The 17505-nt window shown below is 36.6% G+C and overlaps 2 protein-coding genes across 5 annotated transcripts; both read left to right on the top strand.

Moving 5' to 3' along the window:
• Window positions 1–938: 938 nt before the first annotated feature.
• Window positions 939–5837, top strand: LOC106062638 (uncharacterized). Of its 3 annotated transcripts, none has more exons than XM_056042134.1 (4): window positions 939–1063; window positions 2480–2520; window positions 4237–4293; window positions 4626–5837. In XM_056042134.1, exons 2-4 carry the CDS (start codon window positions 2481–2483, stop codon window positions 5504–5506), a joined length of 978 nt encoding a protein of 325 aa, XP_055898109.1. In that variant the 5' UTR covers window positions 939–1063; window position 2480; the 3' UTR covers window positions 5507–5837. The 3 variants fall into 3 exon arrangements, with proteins under 3 accessions (XP_055898109.1, XP_055898110.1, XP_055898108.1); XM_056042133.1 differs by having other exon boundaries at window positions 944–1127; XM_056042135.1 differs by lacking the exon at window positions 4237–4293 and having other exon boundaries at window positions 943–1127.
• Window positions 5838–5912: 75 nt separating this feature from the next.
• Window positions 5913–17503, top strand: LOC129928310 (uncharacterized). Of its 2 annotated transcripts, none has more exons than XM_056042136.1 (2): window positions 5913–6361; window positions 16325–17503. In XM_056042136.1, the coding sequence occupies exons 1-2, from the start codon at window positions 6307–6309 to the stop codon at window positions 16867–16869; spliced, it is 600 nt and encodes a 199-aa protein (XP_055898111.1). In that variant the 5' UTR covers window positions 5913–6306; the 3' UTR covers window positions 16870–17503. The 2 variants fall into 2 exon arrangements, with proteins under 2 accessions (XP_055898111.1, XP_055898113.1); XM_056042138.1 differs by lacking the exon at window positions 5913–6361 and adding an exon at window positions 12797–13702.
• Window positions 17504–17505: the final 2 nt, after the last annotated feature.

Below are 17505 nucleotides of genomic sequence, written 5' to 3'. Positions count from 1 at the left end.
GGCTACCCAACCCCTCCAATAAAAATAAAAACTCTAGTTACCAATGCAATTTTTACTAGTCACTTGGCTCCATTCATAAAGTGCAGTGAATATCAGATTTTGTTGTCGAACAATAATTTTTAATACAAGACTATCAGGATAATGCACTGTAGATACCTCTAAATAGACTTGGCGCCGAAGCGATAGCGCTCCCCCAGACCCCTAACTAGCAATGACTGGGTGTCTACTGTCTTTCCACTAACTTCAGGAAGAACCTATTTTTGGGTACAAAAAACTTCGGAAAGAATGAAGGGTCAGAATGTAGTGAAGATTAATTATGCACACACACACAAACACACACGCATATGAGGTGAAGAAAAAAATCCCCCCCAAACCCCTCTCGAAATAAAATGTTGCTACACCCATGCTTAAATAAACAACTAATTAATTTATTTAACTTAATTACACCAGCGTCAATAACAACCCTTTCAGTGTATTGCAATCTGAAGAGGCAATTGATGTAAATCTCATCTATTTATGTGGCCGACGGTTAACGAGGGTGTCATGTATCCAGCACAACAATCAGCTGCCTTCACACAGTGGAGTCCTAGACATCCCGACTAAAAATCCAAGTTGTTACCTGGATTTGAACTCCAGACTCCTCGTTTTGGAATCCAATCTCTTTATTACTCATTCACCACACCACACAACAAAAACAAGACTGTATACAATAACAATAGGTCGTCGTGAACGCGATTTGTAGATCATATTCAGTAAGTGATTGCCGCTTTCTGTGACTTGTGAGAAATGAAACCCATAGGATAAAATTTTGCTTTTTTTTCATGTACGCAGTTTATCACGTGAGTTATAATTAGATATAGTTTTAGTTCTTTATAAGTTTTACGTAGATGATGTTAGATAAGAAGAAGAAATCTGTCATTTAAACTTGTTATTATCGGCAGCTATCAACACACTAGTCTGTGCAATACTAACCAGTCAAGATAACACAATCACAACATTCAAATGAAGGGACACTATTTTCATTTGTCCTTCTGACACACTCTAAATCTAGTTCATCAACTCAGTGAGTTCCTTGTAGTGGACGAATAGAGTAGTGTGTTATATATATGAGATAATAGATCCTTAGTGTAAGTAACATGTATATATATATATATGTATCCATAATATTATGGTGAGAGTTACTTCATCATTTTCAACTCATTCTGTCTGTCTGTCTGGTAAAGAGTTTGTACACTTTATATCTCCCACACCCATTTTCGAGTCAAGTATAAACTTTCAACAATTATTTATTGCCGTACTGCGGTAGCTGAGTGGTTAAGCGCTTGGCTTCCGAACTTAGAGTCCTAGGTTCGAATCTCTGTGAAGACTGGTATTTTGAATTTCGGGATGTTCGTGGCACACTTGAGTCAACCCAACAATAATGGCTACCTGACTTTAGTTGGGGAAAGAAAAGAAGGTTGGTGGTTGTGCTAGCCACATGACACCCTGCTCGATAACCTTTGGTTAAAGAAACAGATGACTTTAACATCATCTGCCCTATAGATCGCAAGAGCTGAAAGGGGAACGTTACTCTACTTTATAGTGAAGACACGAATCAACAGCAAAAATTAACCAATTAGTCAATTAATTATTGGTAATTAATTATATTGTTTGATAACATAAGGAAAATTAATCCTTGAGGCTAAATATGTAGGGTTTTGTCTCTCTTAAATGATTGAACACGTTATATCTCCCAAAACAATTCTTGAATTAAACAAAACAAGAATCAATTAATTATTTTGTTTGATATCGAATATCTACATAATTGAAAGATATAAATGTAAGTGCTGAGTTATTTCTCTTAGATAAGTTTTGTTCTTTTTAAAAGTTTTATGATCCAGACTCTCTGAAGTACTTTATTGGTTTGGTCACGTCAATCTGTAAACGTAGAGGTATAATCCGGATAATAAGACCTTATTGCACTCGTTATTAAACAGAACTTCAATATTTGCTGACAACAAATGTTTCCAAATGAAATATCTTGTACATAATTAAGCATTTTAAGTCCATTTTAGAAATTCCTGTTTCCATTTCTTCTTTAATTATCATTTCAAAAATAATGAAAAGACAATTTAGTCAATAATTGAATTTCGCAATTAATTTTTGCGTAAACTTCAATTGTTTCAACTTGCTCTACTTACAATCTATAAATTAACAAAGAAAGTTAAAATTGGAATTGTCTTTATATTGATGGAAGCTTTTTCTTGATATTATTCAATGAAAGATTTTACTACACTCCATTTACATGAGGTCCTGTAATAAGACGACATTGACCTTGCTGAATTTCTTTTGAATTAATACATATTAATGTTGTCCAAAGTAGAAGTCATTTCCCTTTCTGTCTTTTTTTTTCTTAAAAATAAAAGGAAATCTATACACAACATTGTAGGTCACTGTTATTATACTTGTGAAATTTATTAACAAACAATAATTGTTTCAGCATGAATCCAGATATCGAACATAGTGAATCCACTATAGAAGGTATTGTGACATTACTTATAGCATATTCTTTCATAGTTTTAGACAACTTTTTACAAAGTTATATCCAGGGGCGGACTGGGTATTTCTATGTAATCCGGCCACCAACATGCTATATGGTGGACTTTGAATTATACATCTCCTAAAAATCATGATGCTAAGTTTGATAATGTGACGAAAACTGGGTTTACGTAACAAAATGCATTTCTACTAATAGGCAGCCTGCATGATTAGCTATGTGGACAGTTTATCTCATGATTTGTTAAAACTATTTGGTATTACTTAACCCTTAGAGTGCTGAGCTGTTATACAATGAGTGTATACAAAATGGAATTACAATTCTGATGATTAGAAGCTAAAGTACCACACGCGTTTTAAGGGTTAATGACTATATTCGATTGTATATAACTTGAAAAAAATCATGCTACCATATAGGCCAATATTAACATAACCATGTACTTGCTATTCACATACAAGGCTCGTTAAGATCAACAAACTATTTGACTGTGTCGAAATGGATTACTCGTAGAACGTCTTTAGCAACAGCCGTCGCCTTGACATTTTCAGCCTTTTGACATGATGCTTCTCAGCCTAGTCTGTACACAACTTTAATATGCAGTGACTACGTTCACAAGCTCCTTGCGTACAAAACAGCACAATTACAAGATACACCTCTGTCAATAAAGTGTACATCTTTAAAACTCTGTCTCTATAACAGCAACAAAAGCATCATACCTGCAAGTTCACCTCAAGATAATAATAATTTAAATTGCATCATACCAATTCGTATGTGACTGGACATTCCAACTCTAAGACTAGGAGCGTTGTGACTGGTACCTTTAGAGACCCATCCGAATATATTCACACCAACGTGAACTTTATATTGTTATAAGAGATATAGACCTTATGTTGCTTGTTAATCGCTTAGTGTGTAGGCCACCATGATGGATGAAGCCTATAAAATCCACTGTATACATATGCAGGCTATTAAATTATATCGGAAAGTGCATTACATTGGTAGGCCTGGTACACTGTAGAGGCAACTCAACGAGGCACATAGATGTTTATTTACAGGACATCACAAATACACGTAGAACAACATGTCTTTAGCACAGCATCTTTTCACTTCGGCTCCTCAACTTGGGCGGAAAACGTTCTCTCCCTAATGTCAACATCCGACTTAGTCTTGTCACTTATAGTGCGAACCTTCTTTCTGCACTAGCCTGGATTGCGGTGCGCATGGCAGAGTTATAACAATATTGAAGAAAGGGGAGGCTTTAGCACTCAAGTTCGAATTAAAATTGATCTCTTGTATTTATGATTATTAACTCTTTCTCTCCGTAATTCTTCTTTTTTAACTTAGTAGTATTTCACTCCCCTTTTTTTTTTTTGATTAAGCTTCAATAGCGTTTTCGTTTGTTATCAAAAAATGTTGGGTTTTTTTTTTTACTGAATTCAAGGGGAATGCATGATCTTTTTATATAAGACAAAGTCAAGTTTATAAAAAACAAACATTAATTTCATTTAATGAGTTCAAATCAACGATGGTATCGTCAATTAGGAAATAAAACGGTTAAAAAGTTTTGTTTTTCTTATTAACTTACTTGCTTAGGGTGATAAGCTTGCCTACACAGACCGATAACGTTTGAACTAAATAGTTTTTAGTTAGGGACATGTGGATACATGCACACACACTTCTTTTGTTCATTTTATTTTCAGATTTTCACCGAAAATTTGAAAAACTTTTCACTTACGATGACAGTGATGTAACTTTTGGTAAATGTTTTGACTTTATCAATTCCAATGTAACATGCTATAGAATGAATGTTCACTGTTAAGTGCAGCGAAGTTAAAAAATCAATCAATCAAACAATCGGCACAAAATTAATTTAAGTTTCTATAGAACGTTAAACTATAAATTCTCAACGAATTAGCAATACATTTTTTAAACTTCAGTTACAGACTTTTATGAAACTCTTAATCTTAGTTTTGGCCTTTTTTAGTTATGATGACGTAGTTTCATTTCATAAATTATTACTGATACAAAATTTTCCAGGGTTCTGTGAGGGGCCTATCAATTTCGTATAAATGTGTTATTTTTTTACCAGACAGAGTTCTACCTCGTGTGTCAGAAGATGATGAAGGTGGCCAATGTTTTCAAAATGTTGCTTGCCAAAGGAGCCCCAATCATTCAAAGTTCATCCCCCTTGAAATGTTCCGAATAGCGCACCTTCCCGAGAACCACCGCGACTACGACCTTTACGAACTGCTCAAAGTTGTTGCAGACTTAACCGTGAAGGTCAAGGCCAAAGCTGACAGGACTTTCAGATCCAGAATGCGATACACCAGAATGCACACAGGCTGTGGAAGGTTATGGAACATGATCAAATACACAGACGGCGTCAACCAGCTCGGGCAGCCGCACAGGGGCAGCTCAAAGACGTGCAGATGCTTCCGGTGCAGGTACTCGGATAAGCCCAGCCACATCTGGTGGGAGATCTATGTCGAGACTGCAGCGAACTTGGCCCTTGACGACAAAGACAAGAATCTCAGCACTTGCGTCTTCTTCTACAACTCCTCCGACAGCCCAAAGTTTGTCGTTGACGATGTGACGGTGCACGGCGTGCACAGGGACATCAACACCTGCATGCTGAAATGCACGACGTGCAAGCCAAGGCTCGCGGAGAAGATTGAGCAGTTGTGGCGAAGGTTTGACGACGTCTGGCACAGGGTCCACGAGAAGTATGCCGGCTCTGCGGAGAAGCTCGCCTTCCTCGTGTCTCACCCTCTCGGCAGCTCGAAGCACGTCAGTGTCGGCGTCTGGGGTGGGACGTACCAGTCGGAGAATGATATCATTGACGAAAGCCAAAGTTTAACGTATTCCCCGTGTACATGCAGTGACAGCTACGGGGCGTACATCTACATAGTCGGCTACGAGTGGGGGCTCGGTGGCTGGCACCAACTAAACAAACTAGAGCTGAAATATTGAGGAGGTGTATCAACAAAAATCTGCTAGACTTCTTAATTTCTCTTAGTATTAGATTATCAAAAGTGTTCGAGAAATTAGTGGGGGATTTTTTTTTCTTCTTAATGTGGTCTTTCGTGTATCTTCTTTCCAGAATGTTCACGTTTTCATTAGCTGTGTTTTTTAAAAAAGCACAATTTTTGTGTTATTTTAGCCTAGCAGAAACAAATGTCGAAGGTTTTTCTTTTGTAGCACAAATAATGTTTAAATAATTAATTGGTGACAGTCATCTTCCAATGTAAAGTTATTGACAATGTTTATTTAGTCTATTTAGTTATTAAAATCTCTGACCATTTTTTTTTTTTTAATTTTTCTTTAGAACCTATAATATCGTTTCCACTTCTTTTTCTTATTTGACTGTTTTTTTTTTTATTAGTTAAAGAATGTAGATCACAATTTAAAAAAAACGTCAATAAAGAACAGATTATAAATGGGATGAACGTATGTAGAAACATTCCATATAGTGTGTACAAAGAGTATTGTGTCCTACTGTGTACGTTACTTTTTTACGTACGCGCCAGTTGACTCGTGTCAGCTATTGTTGACTATGTGTGGGCTACTGTTAACTCTCTCTTTCAGTTAGTGTTGACTCTGTGTGATATAGTAAGTAAGTATAGTTCCCCTTTCAGACCTTGCGATTATGTAAAGGTCACCTGTGTGACCTGTGTGATATGTTCTGTCGCCATTCCATGATATGTGGATCCCTGAATTATTTCAAATAAGTCTTTCATTGTTTTTATTTCGCACATTTGTCTTGATAGATAATGGTTGTGATCATTTTAACCCTATCCAAAGCGATCACAAAAATACATCCGTCAAGTAAGTGTAGACTAAAATTAGAATATATAGTACTGAGATATAGTATGTGTTTAGTGTCAGGACGATTTCCACCCCTTAAAGCCACTGTGGCGAAGTTATCAAGAAATAATTATGTCTATAATTCTATAGGCCTACAAGTCTATATTTTCTCTCGGTGTCTGAAGCTGCGGTACAAGTCTTGTCTGTAGATCTTGTCTGTAGATCTTGTCTGTCCTACTTCATTTCTATGCAAAGTAAACATAAACATGAACACTTTTTTTGTAACCTCACAATAGCGTGAAGCAGATTGATTGCTTTTTTTTATTATTTTTTTAATCTTATTCGTTCAAACAATTTTTTTTTTATTTAATTTCTACTTAATATTGAAAAAACTAGTTAAAATAAACATATATGTATTTATCAAAAGAAAAGAATGGCCATTATGGTTATCAAACCCACGACATTCGCTCAACGGTTTATCAACTTCGCTAACCTGCATAAATAATATAGATTTTAATATCATGTAAAGATTTTATTTGTTATTTATTTTAATCAATTATATATATTTTTATTCCCCAAGTTCTGGCTTACCTTTTAAGTACTTTTTAAGTATTTCAATAAAATCACAAAATGTTCAAATCAACACAGTTTTTCAAATCAACACAGTTTTTCAAATCAACACAGTTTTTCTCCTCTGACTTTAAACCTTTGCACAACTTCATCCATGAGGAGAGTATAAATGAATAGTGGGAATTGTAAATATGTGAAATTAAACTGTCTAAATAGCTAGTGGGGTCCGTGGCTATCACTGATTAAAACAAAGTTGTGACTATTGTAAATATGTGAAATTTAACTGTCTAAATAGCTAGTGGGGTCCGTGGCTATCACTGATAAAACAAAGTTGTGACTATTGTAAATATGTGAAATTAAACTGTCTAAATAGCTAGTGGGGTCCGTGGCTATCACTGATTAAAACAAAGTTGTGACTATTGTAAATATGTGAAATTAAACTGTCTAAATAGCTAGTGGGGTCCGTGGCTATCACTGATTAAAACAAAGTTGTGACTATTGTAAATATGTGAAATTAAACTGTCTAAATAGCTAGTGGGGTCCGTGGCTATCACTGATTAAAACAAAGTTGTGACTATTGTAAATATGTGAAATTAAACTGTCTAAATAGCTAGTGGGGTCCGTGGCTATCACTGATTAAAACAAAGTTGTGACTATTGTAAATATGTGAAATTAAACTGTCTAAATAGCTAGTGGGGTCCGTGGCTATCACTGATTAAAACAAAGTTGTGACTATTGTAAATATGTGAAATTAAACTGTCTAAATAGCTAGTGGGGTCCGTGGCTATCACTGATTAAAACAAAGTTGTGACTATTGTAAATATGTGAAATTAAACTGTCTAAATAGCTAGTGGGGTCCGTGGCTATCACTGATTAAAACAAAGTTGTGACTATTGTAAATATGTGAAATTAAACTGTCTAAATAGCTAGTGGGGTCCGTGGCTATCACTGATTAAAACAAAGTTGTGACTATTGTAAATATGTGAAATTAAACTGTCTAAATAGCTAGTGGGGTCCGTGGCTATCACTGATTAAAACAAAGTTGTGACTATTGTAAATATCTTTTGTTGTTTTTTTTTTTAAATCATAATTTGATGAAATACTACACGATTGAAAGCTGTAAGGTCAACTTGCCCTAGCTGACATAGATGAGAGCAGCTGGTTGCATGCCGCCTCAGAATGAGAGCAGCTGGTTGCATGCCGCCTCAGAATGAGAGCAGCTGGTTGCATGCCGCCTCAGAGTGAGACAGCTGGAGGTCACACATAAAGGCCGCGGGATACACATTTGAGACCAAAAGAAAATCCGCTGTTGAGGACAGACGTAGACGGCGAAAAGAACATCTAAATCGAACACCTGCGGACAATGGTTATGCTTGCCCTGGATGTGGCAAAATATGTAGGTCACAGCTGGGACTGAGCAGCCACGGGAAATACTGCATTCCCATTAATCTTCGGACTCGAAGACAAGCCTTATTAAAGCTGTAAAATATGTGTTCATTTTTTTTAATTACTTAACTAGAAATTAAATCAATAACGTGTTTAAAGCTTTAAAGACTAGATCAGATTGCTTTAACTAACATCAAAGAGAGAAACTGGCAGTAGGTGACTTCCTAAACAGACATCTGGAAATCTGTTACAAAGGCTGCGCGATACACATTTCGGACCTAATGGAAACCTACTGCCGAGAAAAGATGGCTGGAAGAGAATCTAACCTGACCCTCAGAGGACAAAGGTTACGTCTGCTCTGAATGTGACAAAATATGTACATTAATCATACAGCATTATACAGCTGGGACTTCAGAGCCACTTACAACATTACACTCTAGGGACTCGAAGTCTAGCCTTATTATTCTACATTAAATCCATCGTTTGCCGCATACAAGTGGGGATCCAGAAAGTTTTGAAAGGGAAAGAGGGTTACACACACACAAACACATGCACACATATATATCGCTTAATTGAGATCTTTAATAATCACTATATCTCAAACAACAGTAAATGGCAAATTATATTATTTGAACATTGAAGTTCATTAAAATTAAATTCAACTTTTAACAAAGTCTCGTATATTTGAAATTCCAAGCATTCTTAATGATCATATCAAAAAGCATTTAAGCCAAAAGTTTTGAAGAAAACTATATTATTATGTAAATTGTGTATTTTGGGAGCTAGAGTGCGGCTCTCCTTTGAGAGCGGGACATAAAGCGCCCCCCACCCCCACTTACGATTTCCCCCCCCCCTTTCTTCCGCTATTTCTGCTGCTGAAAGTCCTGTTTCTGTTCTCATCCTACTCCCTGCACATAATGCTCTAAGCGTGGCGAACGTAAATAAAACGCGACGCGTCTATCATAGATACAACCAAATGTTTAGATTTGCTTGTGGAAAATTCTCTGGGTGAGACTTCCTGGACCTGGCCAACTAGATCAAGTGAAACTGAAACCAGAGAATATCGAGGGGCTGAGTTTCTTGTCTTGTGCAATGACTGGTTTTACTATCAATTTTAATTAGACATCAAATCAAATCAAAATTAAAAATAGCGAGAGAGAGAGAGAGAGAGAAAGAGAGAGTGAAAGAAAGAGAGAGAGAGGAAACTTAAAAGAACGAGAGAAAATAACATTAAAAAAGAACAAAGAAAGAAGAAAAGATTTTTTTAAAAGAATGAAAAAAAAAAAAGATTTAAATGAAAGAAAAATGTACAATTGACTACAAATGACGTAATGATATATAAACAAAAAAAAAAAAAAGAAACAAGAAAATGAAAGAAAAATGCTTTTTTAAAAATTAACTTAAAAAATAATAATTCTCCCACAGTGGCGTAGATAGGGGCTTGGAGTCTCGGGGGCTTGACCTTTTTGGAGGCATTTGCATTTTGACATTCGACTTCATGACATGAGATAATATGCTTCATAAATGTATTTCTAAATTCACATTGGTACAAATTAACAAAAAATAATCATTATGACTCTTTTAATGAATAATACCGTTGTTTATTGGTGAGATAATGCACAAGTGACAAATCTCACATCGTATCACCTCACGTCGTGCTTTCTGTGCAGCAAAGGTCAACGGTCATCTAAAACATCATCTAGCAGTGATTCCCAAAGTGGTCTATATAGACCCCCAGGGGTCTACGAAGACTTCCAAGGGGTCTACGAAAGTGAAAAAACAAATTGGGGGTCTATGAGATGTCCACGGGGGTCTACGATAATAGATTTCGTTTAAGCACGTCATGTCTTTAATTTTTACATCCTATTAATTTAATTCTTCACACTAATATATAATGTGTACCTTAGTTAATCCTTTGAGTATTTATCTTGCTATTCAAACGAAAAATTGTTGTATTTAATTTCAATAATTTTTTAAATAACTTAATTTTGTCTACATGTAAGTAATGTTTAGCAAAAAGAAATGTAAACTGTATAGCGTTGATTACTTAAAATTGTTCATTCCTTCCTTATCAAACATGCCAATTGCCTTTTTTTATGACGATATTAAACCAATTACGCTGGAGGATCAACTGAGACAATGCCATCCTGATAAAAAAAATTAGAAAAACTTTCGAATATTCAAAGATAAAGTTCAGAATAGACCCACAAAATATCTCTTCGACATCCTATAGAGAAGATGAAGGTTTGTGGGTGTCTTACAATATCTGTTTACTTATAGCAAAATAGGTGCTTGGCTTCCGAACCTGGGCTCCTGGATTTGAATTTCGGTGAATTTTTAATTTCATGATTTTTAGGGCTCCCCTGAGTCCACCCAACTCTAATGGGTACCTGACTTAAGTTAGGAAAAGTAAAGGTGGTTGGTCGTTGTGCCGCCCACATGACACCCTGCTCGTTAACCGTTGGCCAAAGAAACAGATAATCGTAACATCATCACAAGGTCTGAAAGAGGAACTTTACTTTTTTATGACCAAATACTTAAAACGACATATATACAGTTTGGGATCAGCGGCGTCACAGGCTATGACAGGGTGTCGTGATGTGTGTTGCAAACTGCATTAGGGTCGCCGTCTCCTTTTTTTTTTTCACTCAGGATTGACTCACAAAACCTTTCAAATGTTTGAATATATAGTTGCAAGGCAGGAGAGTTTTGAATTCAGTTTTACTTCGGCTAGGTGGGTAGCCAGCCAAGGCCAATGAGCCCTTCATGCTTGACGCTTACTGGCTTCGCCCCTTCTCCTGTTAGTGATAACATGTTTGCGGACTCAATATATGAGCAACACTTGAAAGATCAAGAAATACACCAGAAACTGCTCTTTGCGAAAACGTTATTAATTAATATTTAATGGTTGAAGCACTACTTCATAGAACAACACATTCCTATTTGAAACATAACATCTGTAGCAACGGATGATAAACTGGCAAAAAGACATTTCCAGTTTGTTTGGTGATTCCAGCAGTACATATTAATTTTTATTTTAATTGGTTTCAATTTTAATTTTATCAATACAAAAAAGATAGATCTCTATAATTTAGTATGTAGCTTTAAATTACTTTCTCACTTTTCAACTCACTACAGATAGAAATTAGTTGTAAAAAAATGTTGATTAATTAAAAAAAAAAATTAAGTTAAACTGGGGGTCTACCGAAAACCAGAAAACAAGGCAAGGGTCTACGAGAAAAAAAAGTTTGGGAACCACTGATCTAGATCAATGCTGTCTTGTATTTTTGACTTTCCGTGAATAGCAAGAGTATATGACAGTGGCGAAATAGTTAATATTTCTAGTAAAATAAAATTTAGGACATTCATTTGGGGGACCACTTAAGTGGAATTTAGACCCTCCCCTTACCCCACCCTAGCTACGTCACTGTTCTCTTATTAAGAAATGTATGATTTTTTGTAAGAGCGATTACTTCTCTCTTCATAACTAATGAATAATAAATAAATAAATAAAAGATAGGGCTTCTTACTTTTTTGAAATACAAACTGCAGTTTTGTAAATAGTAACTAATGTTCAATATTGTATGGGAAAAAACTATTTTGTAAAGCCATAGTCGTCATTGAAATAATCACAAAAAAGGGAATTTTACGGGAATTTGTGTTTTCTTGAGTCTTTGAATCAGAGATTGACATTTTACAAAACACTTAGATTATTTATACAATCATTATATGACATCATTTAGGCCAGGTTCACATCTTCTTTCTCCATTCTTCTCTGTAATTTTTCTTTGATAGAATTTCATTCTGACATTCTTTCTGAAAATATTGAAACCTGCCTTTTTACCTGCCTGCGTGGACCACATCAGTGGCCGATTTTGAGTTTAAACTGTCTTTGTAAACTTTTGTTTTTTTTAGATTTGACTCCTGCAGAGTTATGTTTGGTGCTTTGAGACCTTCGTACGTCAAGAAAAGAGATTGGATAGAAGTCTTTGAATCAGAGATTGACCTTTTACAAAACACTTAGATTATTTATACAATCATTATATGACATCATTTAGGCCAGGTTCACATCTTCTTTCTCCATTCTTCTCTGTAATTTTTCTTTGATAGAATTTCATTCTGACATTCTTTCTGAAAATATTGAAACCTGCCTTTTTACCTGCCTGCGTGGACCACATCAGTGGCCGATTTTGAGTTTAAACTGTCTTTGTAAACTTTTTTTTTTTTTAGATTTGACTCCTGCAGAGTTATGTTTGGTGCCTTGAGGAGACCTTCGTACGTCAAGAAAAGAGATTGGATAGAAGCGCATGGAGCAAGCACTAGAAACGTGGAAGACGCTACTAACAGTAAAAATGTGAATGTTTCTCTTTACTCGTAACAATTCTGAGCATTCTTTTATGCTAACAGATTTTTCTTTATAGGATCATTAGCTATTTTACTTTCTATAAACAATCTTGTCTGTTTTTCTAATCACAAACGAAAGTATTTTATTTAAACGTTCGACTGTCTTTTTAATCACAAGCGTAATTAATTTTTGGTGGTGGCTGAGTAGTAATGCCTCGAATCTCAGTGTAGACTGGAATTTTGAATTTCGGGATATTTAAGACGCCCCTGAGTCCACCTAACTCTAATGTGTACATGACATTAGTTGAGGAAGTAAAGGCGGTTGGTCTTGTGCTGGCCACATGAGACCTTCGTTAATGTTTGACCACAGAAACAGATGACTTTTGCATCATCTGGCAAATAAATCGCAAAGGTCTAAAAGGGGTACTTTACTAAATTAATTATTGAGGCTCAATGTTCGCATCTTCTCTAATCAAGTCAATTAACTTACGTCAAAACTCTCGAAAAAGGCTATCCAAGTCTAAGTGCACTGAAACTAGAGACGGATTTAAGTGAGTGGGGTCCCACTGCGAAAGACACATTTCTCAACAAAATCAACAGGCACAGACGATTTCAAAGTACAAGAAGAAATTAGGCCAACTTAAGATGTGTGTGTGTGTGTGTTGTGTGTCTATTACACGTATTGTCTGTTGCTCAAAGTTCGATTTATTTAAGAAGGGATTAAAATAGCAGTGACCCCCCTTGTCGTCAACCCAAACAGGAAATGAATGGATTTTTAAAAACTTTTACAACTTACCTCACCCCCGCATTTTTTACTTAGAACTTTTTTTTTCATCGTGTGGGTGAGTGTGGGAAAAAAACTAATCAATACTGAAAGAATTAGGTCAATAACAGTTACTATATAATTAGCAGTATCGTCAATGTATTTGACAATATCACAAGTCTAAGATCAAAGCAGTGAACCACAAAACTAAAAGATCAATACGTTGGATTCTTGCAGACTTGGTCTAGACACTGTCCTAAGAATATAAATCATGGGGGCTATGCTCTACTTCATTAGAGGTAAACTGTCTAGAACATTCAAAATAAAATTTAATTTCTTATATTTATTTACATTTTGTTTTTTAGAATGAGGCTTGCAATGCACCAACAGGAGTTGTGGCCAATCACAATGAAGTATGTGCATATAGACCAGGGGTCTCAAACACGCAGCCATGCGGCCAGCGAAACTATTTTGTGCGACCCGCGGCCACGTCCGAGAATTAAAAAGAAAAGAGATAAAATGGACAATGACCACATAAAAGCCGTGAATGATTTACAACTGGACAACGTGCGCGACGTGTTTCAAGAACTGGAAGCTTGTATTGACAGGTGTGTGGGCTACCGTGGGAATAATTTGTTTCAGGGGCTACGGACGGTGCACCAGCAATGTGTTCATAGAAGGTTGGTGTTGTTGAATTAATGGTAGAGAAACGGAATCAGCTCAGCTTGGCGGGACCTTTTGCAGCTATACACTGCATTCTGCACCAGAAGCACTCTGTGGCAAAAGTCTACAAATGAAGAACGTGATGGATGTTGTCGTGAAGACGGTCTGACGGTGAACTTCATACGTGCACGGGGTCTCAACCGCAGACAGTTTGTGTCATGTCTAGCTGATTTAGAAACGGAATACGGAGAGTTGCTTTATCATACGGAAGTCAGATGGTTGAGTCGTGGAAAAGTGCTGCAGAGATTTTTTTGAACTGAGACAGGAAATAGAATTGTTCATGGCAATGAAAGACAGAGACATACCTCAGCTCAGTGACCTAATGTTTTTGTCGGATCTTGCTTTTCTTACTGACATCACGCAACATCTCAATGCACTCAATTCACAACTACAGGGCACAAAGCAGCTGATTACCGTGATGTTCGACCGCATCAAATCATTCAGATGCAAGCTGACTTTGTGGGCCACTCAGCTGGCAGATACCTGGCTCATTTCTCTTCTCTACAGAGCATAACGGTTGAACCACAGCGCCTGAGAGACTACGTAGACTACTGGAAGATTTTGAACACCTCTTTCAGCAATTCACAGTTTTTCCTTGTTGCCACTCCGTTCGCTGTTGACGTGAAAAACGTTGCAGAAGACGTCCAGATGGAACTACTGGACCTGCAGTGTGACACTGTTCTGAAGCAAAAATACGCTAATGTTGGCGTCCAGATTTCTACCAGTTTCTTCCCAGAGAGAAGTTTCCAAACTTATTATGCGCAGCTGCTAGAATTCTAGCGATGTTTGGGAGTACGTACGTTTGCGAACAGTTTTTCCACAGAATGAAGGTCAACAAAATATCATTACGAACAAGACTGACTGATGAGCATCTGAGAGCAACCTTGCGGCTGGCCACTACACGCGACTTCAGGCCTAACTTCGATGGTCTGGTCTCTGCCAAACGCTCTTAGCTGAGTGGACAGAAACATGAGTGACGAGCCATCTGCAGTAGGCCTAGTAATTATAGTTGTCTCTTTTTGGTAACTACAGTTTCTGCTTTTTTATAAGTGACAGAGACAACGCCAACTTATTTTAGTAAACTAAACTGCCTGTGCATGAAATAATTTTACACTAAATGTAATTAATAATTTTAAAAACTTTATTTTAGCATTTAACTGCAGCGACAGTAAGGTTCGTAAAATTTAATGAAAAAAAAATCTTTTTTCGTGGTGCAGCCCGCTGACTGGTTGTTACTTTCCACTGCGGCCCACATGCTGATATGAGTTTGAGACCCCTGATATAGACTATCAGTAGGGTTACCTGACTACGGTACGCCAATAGGTGGACAAAAAGGAGAACGAATCCTTACAAAGGAGGACACATAAAAAAAAAACTTACAATAAATGTATTAGCTGAAACATGTCAGTGCTTCAAATGAGACAGAACTGCTGAAATATAGATGTAGATCTTTTCAGATGAAGCGCCTTTTTGAAGAAGTTCACCAGTGAACACACCACCAGTGAAATATACATTAGTGAAAACATCATCAGTGAAAACACACATCAGTGAAAACACACATCAGTGAAAACATGCATGAGTGAAAACATGCATAAGTGAAAACACACATCAGTGAAAACATACATAAGTGAAAACATGCATAAGTGAAAACATAGGCTGCATCAGTGAAACCATACATCAGTGTAAACATACATCAGTGAAGGCATACATCAGTGTAAACATTCATTCTTACTGTACTAAAAAAAAAACCTAATCGGACAGTCTCTTACTCACATTTGGCCGCAGTGACTTGTTCATCGTAAATTCTCCTACGACTTAAGTTATGTGTTTTAAGGAGGCTCATGGATTTAGTTGAAAAGTCGTGAATATTAAAATGTACCAACACCTGTTCATGAATAAAAAATGTTAGGGGGGTGGGTAAAATGTGCTTCTGATATTTATGAGTGTGTTTGCTTGAACCAGAAGATCTGAAGTATACCAGATGCCCCAACTGCGCACCGCATCACCCACACATGTCTAACTACGCCTCTGCTGTGATATTACCACAAACATTAAAGAGGCTTATATCTCCCAATAGTCTCATAACTGTCTAAAGCACGTGTTTGTTAAGTAATCTATATATAACAACCAATCGAAACAAGTAAATTTATTTTTAAGACAACCAAAAAATGTATTAATTCTGTTTCATATATTTACAGGTTTTCTAATTGTCGCCATTGTGAGCGCATGTGCAGATCATCTAAGACAAAGTCTAAATGAGACCAATAAAAAAAAATTCTGCTCTTCTGTGTCCAAGTTCACAAACTGTATGGTATCTACCCACATTGCCATGGGATCTCCTTTTGGCGCCAACTTGACGAACTTCATTGGCCCCGCCATCTACAAGAGCGTCCAACAGGTTTGCGCCATTCGTTGCTCGACGACGGTCAACGGCAAGCTCGACACGAAACCACCCAAAAATCTCTTGAAGGCGGGGAACAAATTGAAACTCTGCGCGTTTGATTTCATCCTTTCGAATAAATTTGATAAGAAGAGATCCTGTGAACACTTGCAGGAAGTGGTGAAGTGCTTCATATTGGCGTCTACAAAGAAAAGTTACCTCATGCGAACAGACGAGTTACAGGCAGGGACATATGTTTTGGCTGAAATACTGAGAATGTCATTTCAAATCAACTGTCCTGATGATTTAGTGAAAGAACGCCTTATTCAGACTTGTCGCGGCAGATATAACATTAAAAACTAAGAAAATATTTCTGCAGTGCATCTAACGACATTAAATCACCTGATAGTCTTTTGACTCGGTATATAGAGATTTTCATCAAATGGAGGTAAACCCACAAATAGCTAGCTTTTGATGTATTAGGTGTACAGAATACTGACGTATTAAAAAAAAAACTATACATTTTTTAAACCATTTAAAAGTGTGTTTTTTAAAGCAATGTGGAATGGAATAATTTAGAGTCAATATTTTCTATAATTTGTAGAGTTATTATTATTTTGTGTTCGCTGCTTATCAACTTGTTCTTAGTTTTACGTTTTTTGATCGCCCTACGATTTTAAATATTTTAGAGGCTATATCTCTTGTCTCTTCGATGTAGACCATATCTTCTGTATTGTCATAGCATGCTTTAAGACCATATCGTCTGTATTGTCATAGCATGCTTTAAGACCATATCTTCTGTATTGTCATAGCATGCTTAGGATGGCTGCCTGGTCGTGCGGTTTGCGCGCTGGACTGTCGTTCACATTTATCGATGGTCGAGGGTTCAAACCCTGCCCGCTCCCATCCCCCGTCGTCCTGCGGGAGGTTTGGACTAGGAAGTAATTATCTTCAACTCTGAAGGAACATCCGAAACATGTAAAACATTTTACATTTTAC

This window comes from Biomphalaria glabrata, chromosome 9, assembly GCF_947242115.1.
Source record: "Biomphalaria glabrata chromosome 9, xgBioGlab47.1, whole genome shotgun sequence".
NCBI classification, from domain to species: Eukaryota; Metazoa; Mollusca; class Gastropoda; family Planorbidae; genus Biomphalaria; species Biomphalaria glabrata.
Note: the sequence above shows the minus strand (reverse complement) of the source record. Positions and strands in the feature narration are given on the sequence as shown.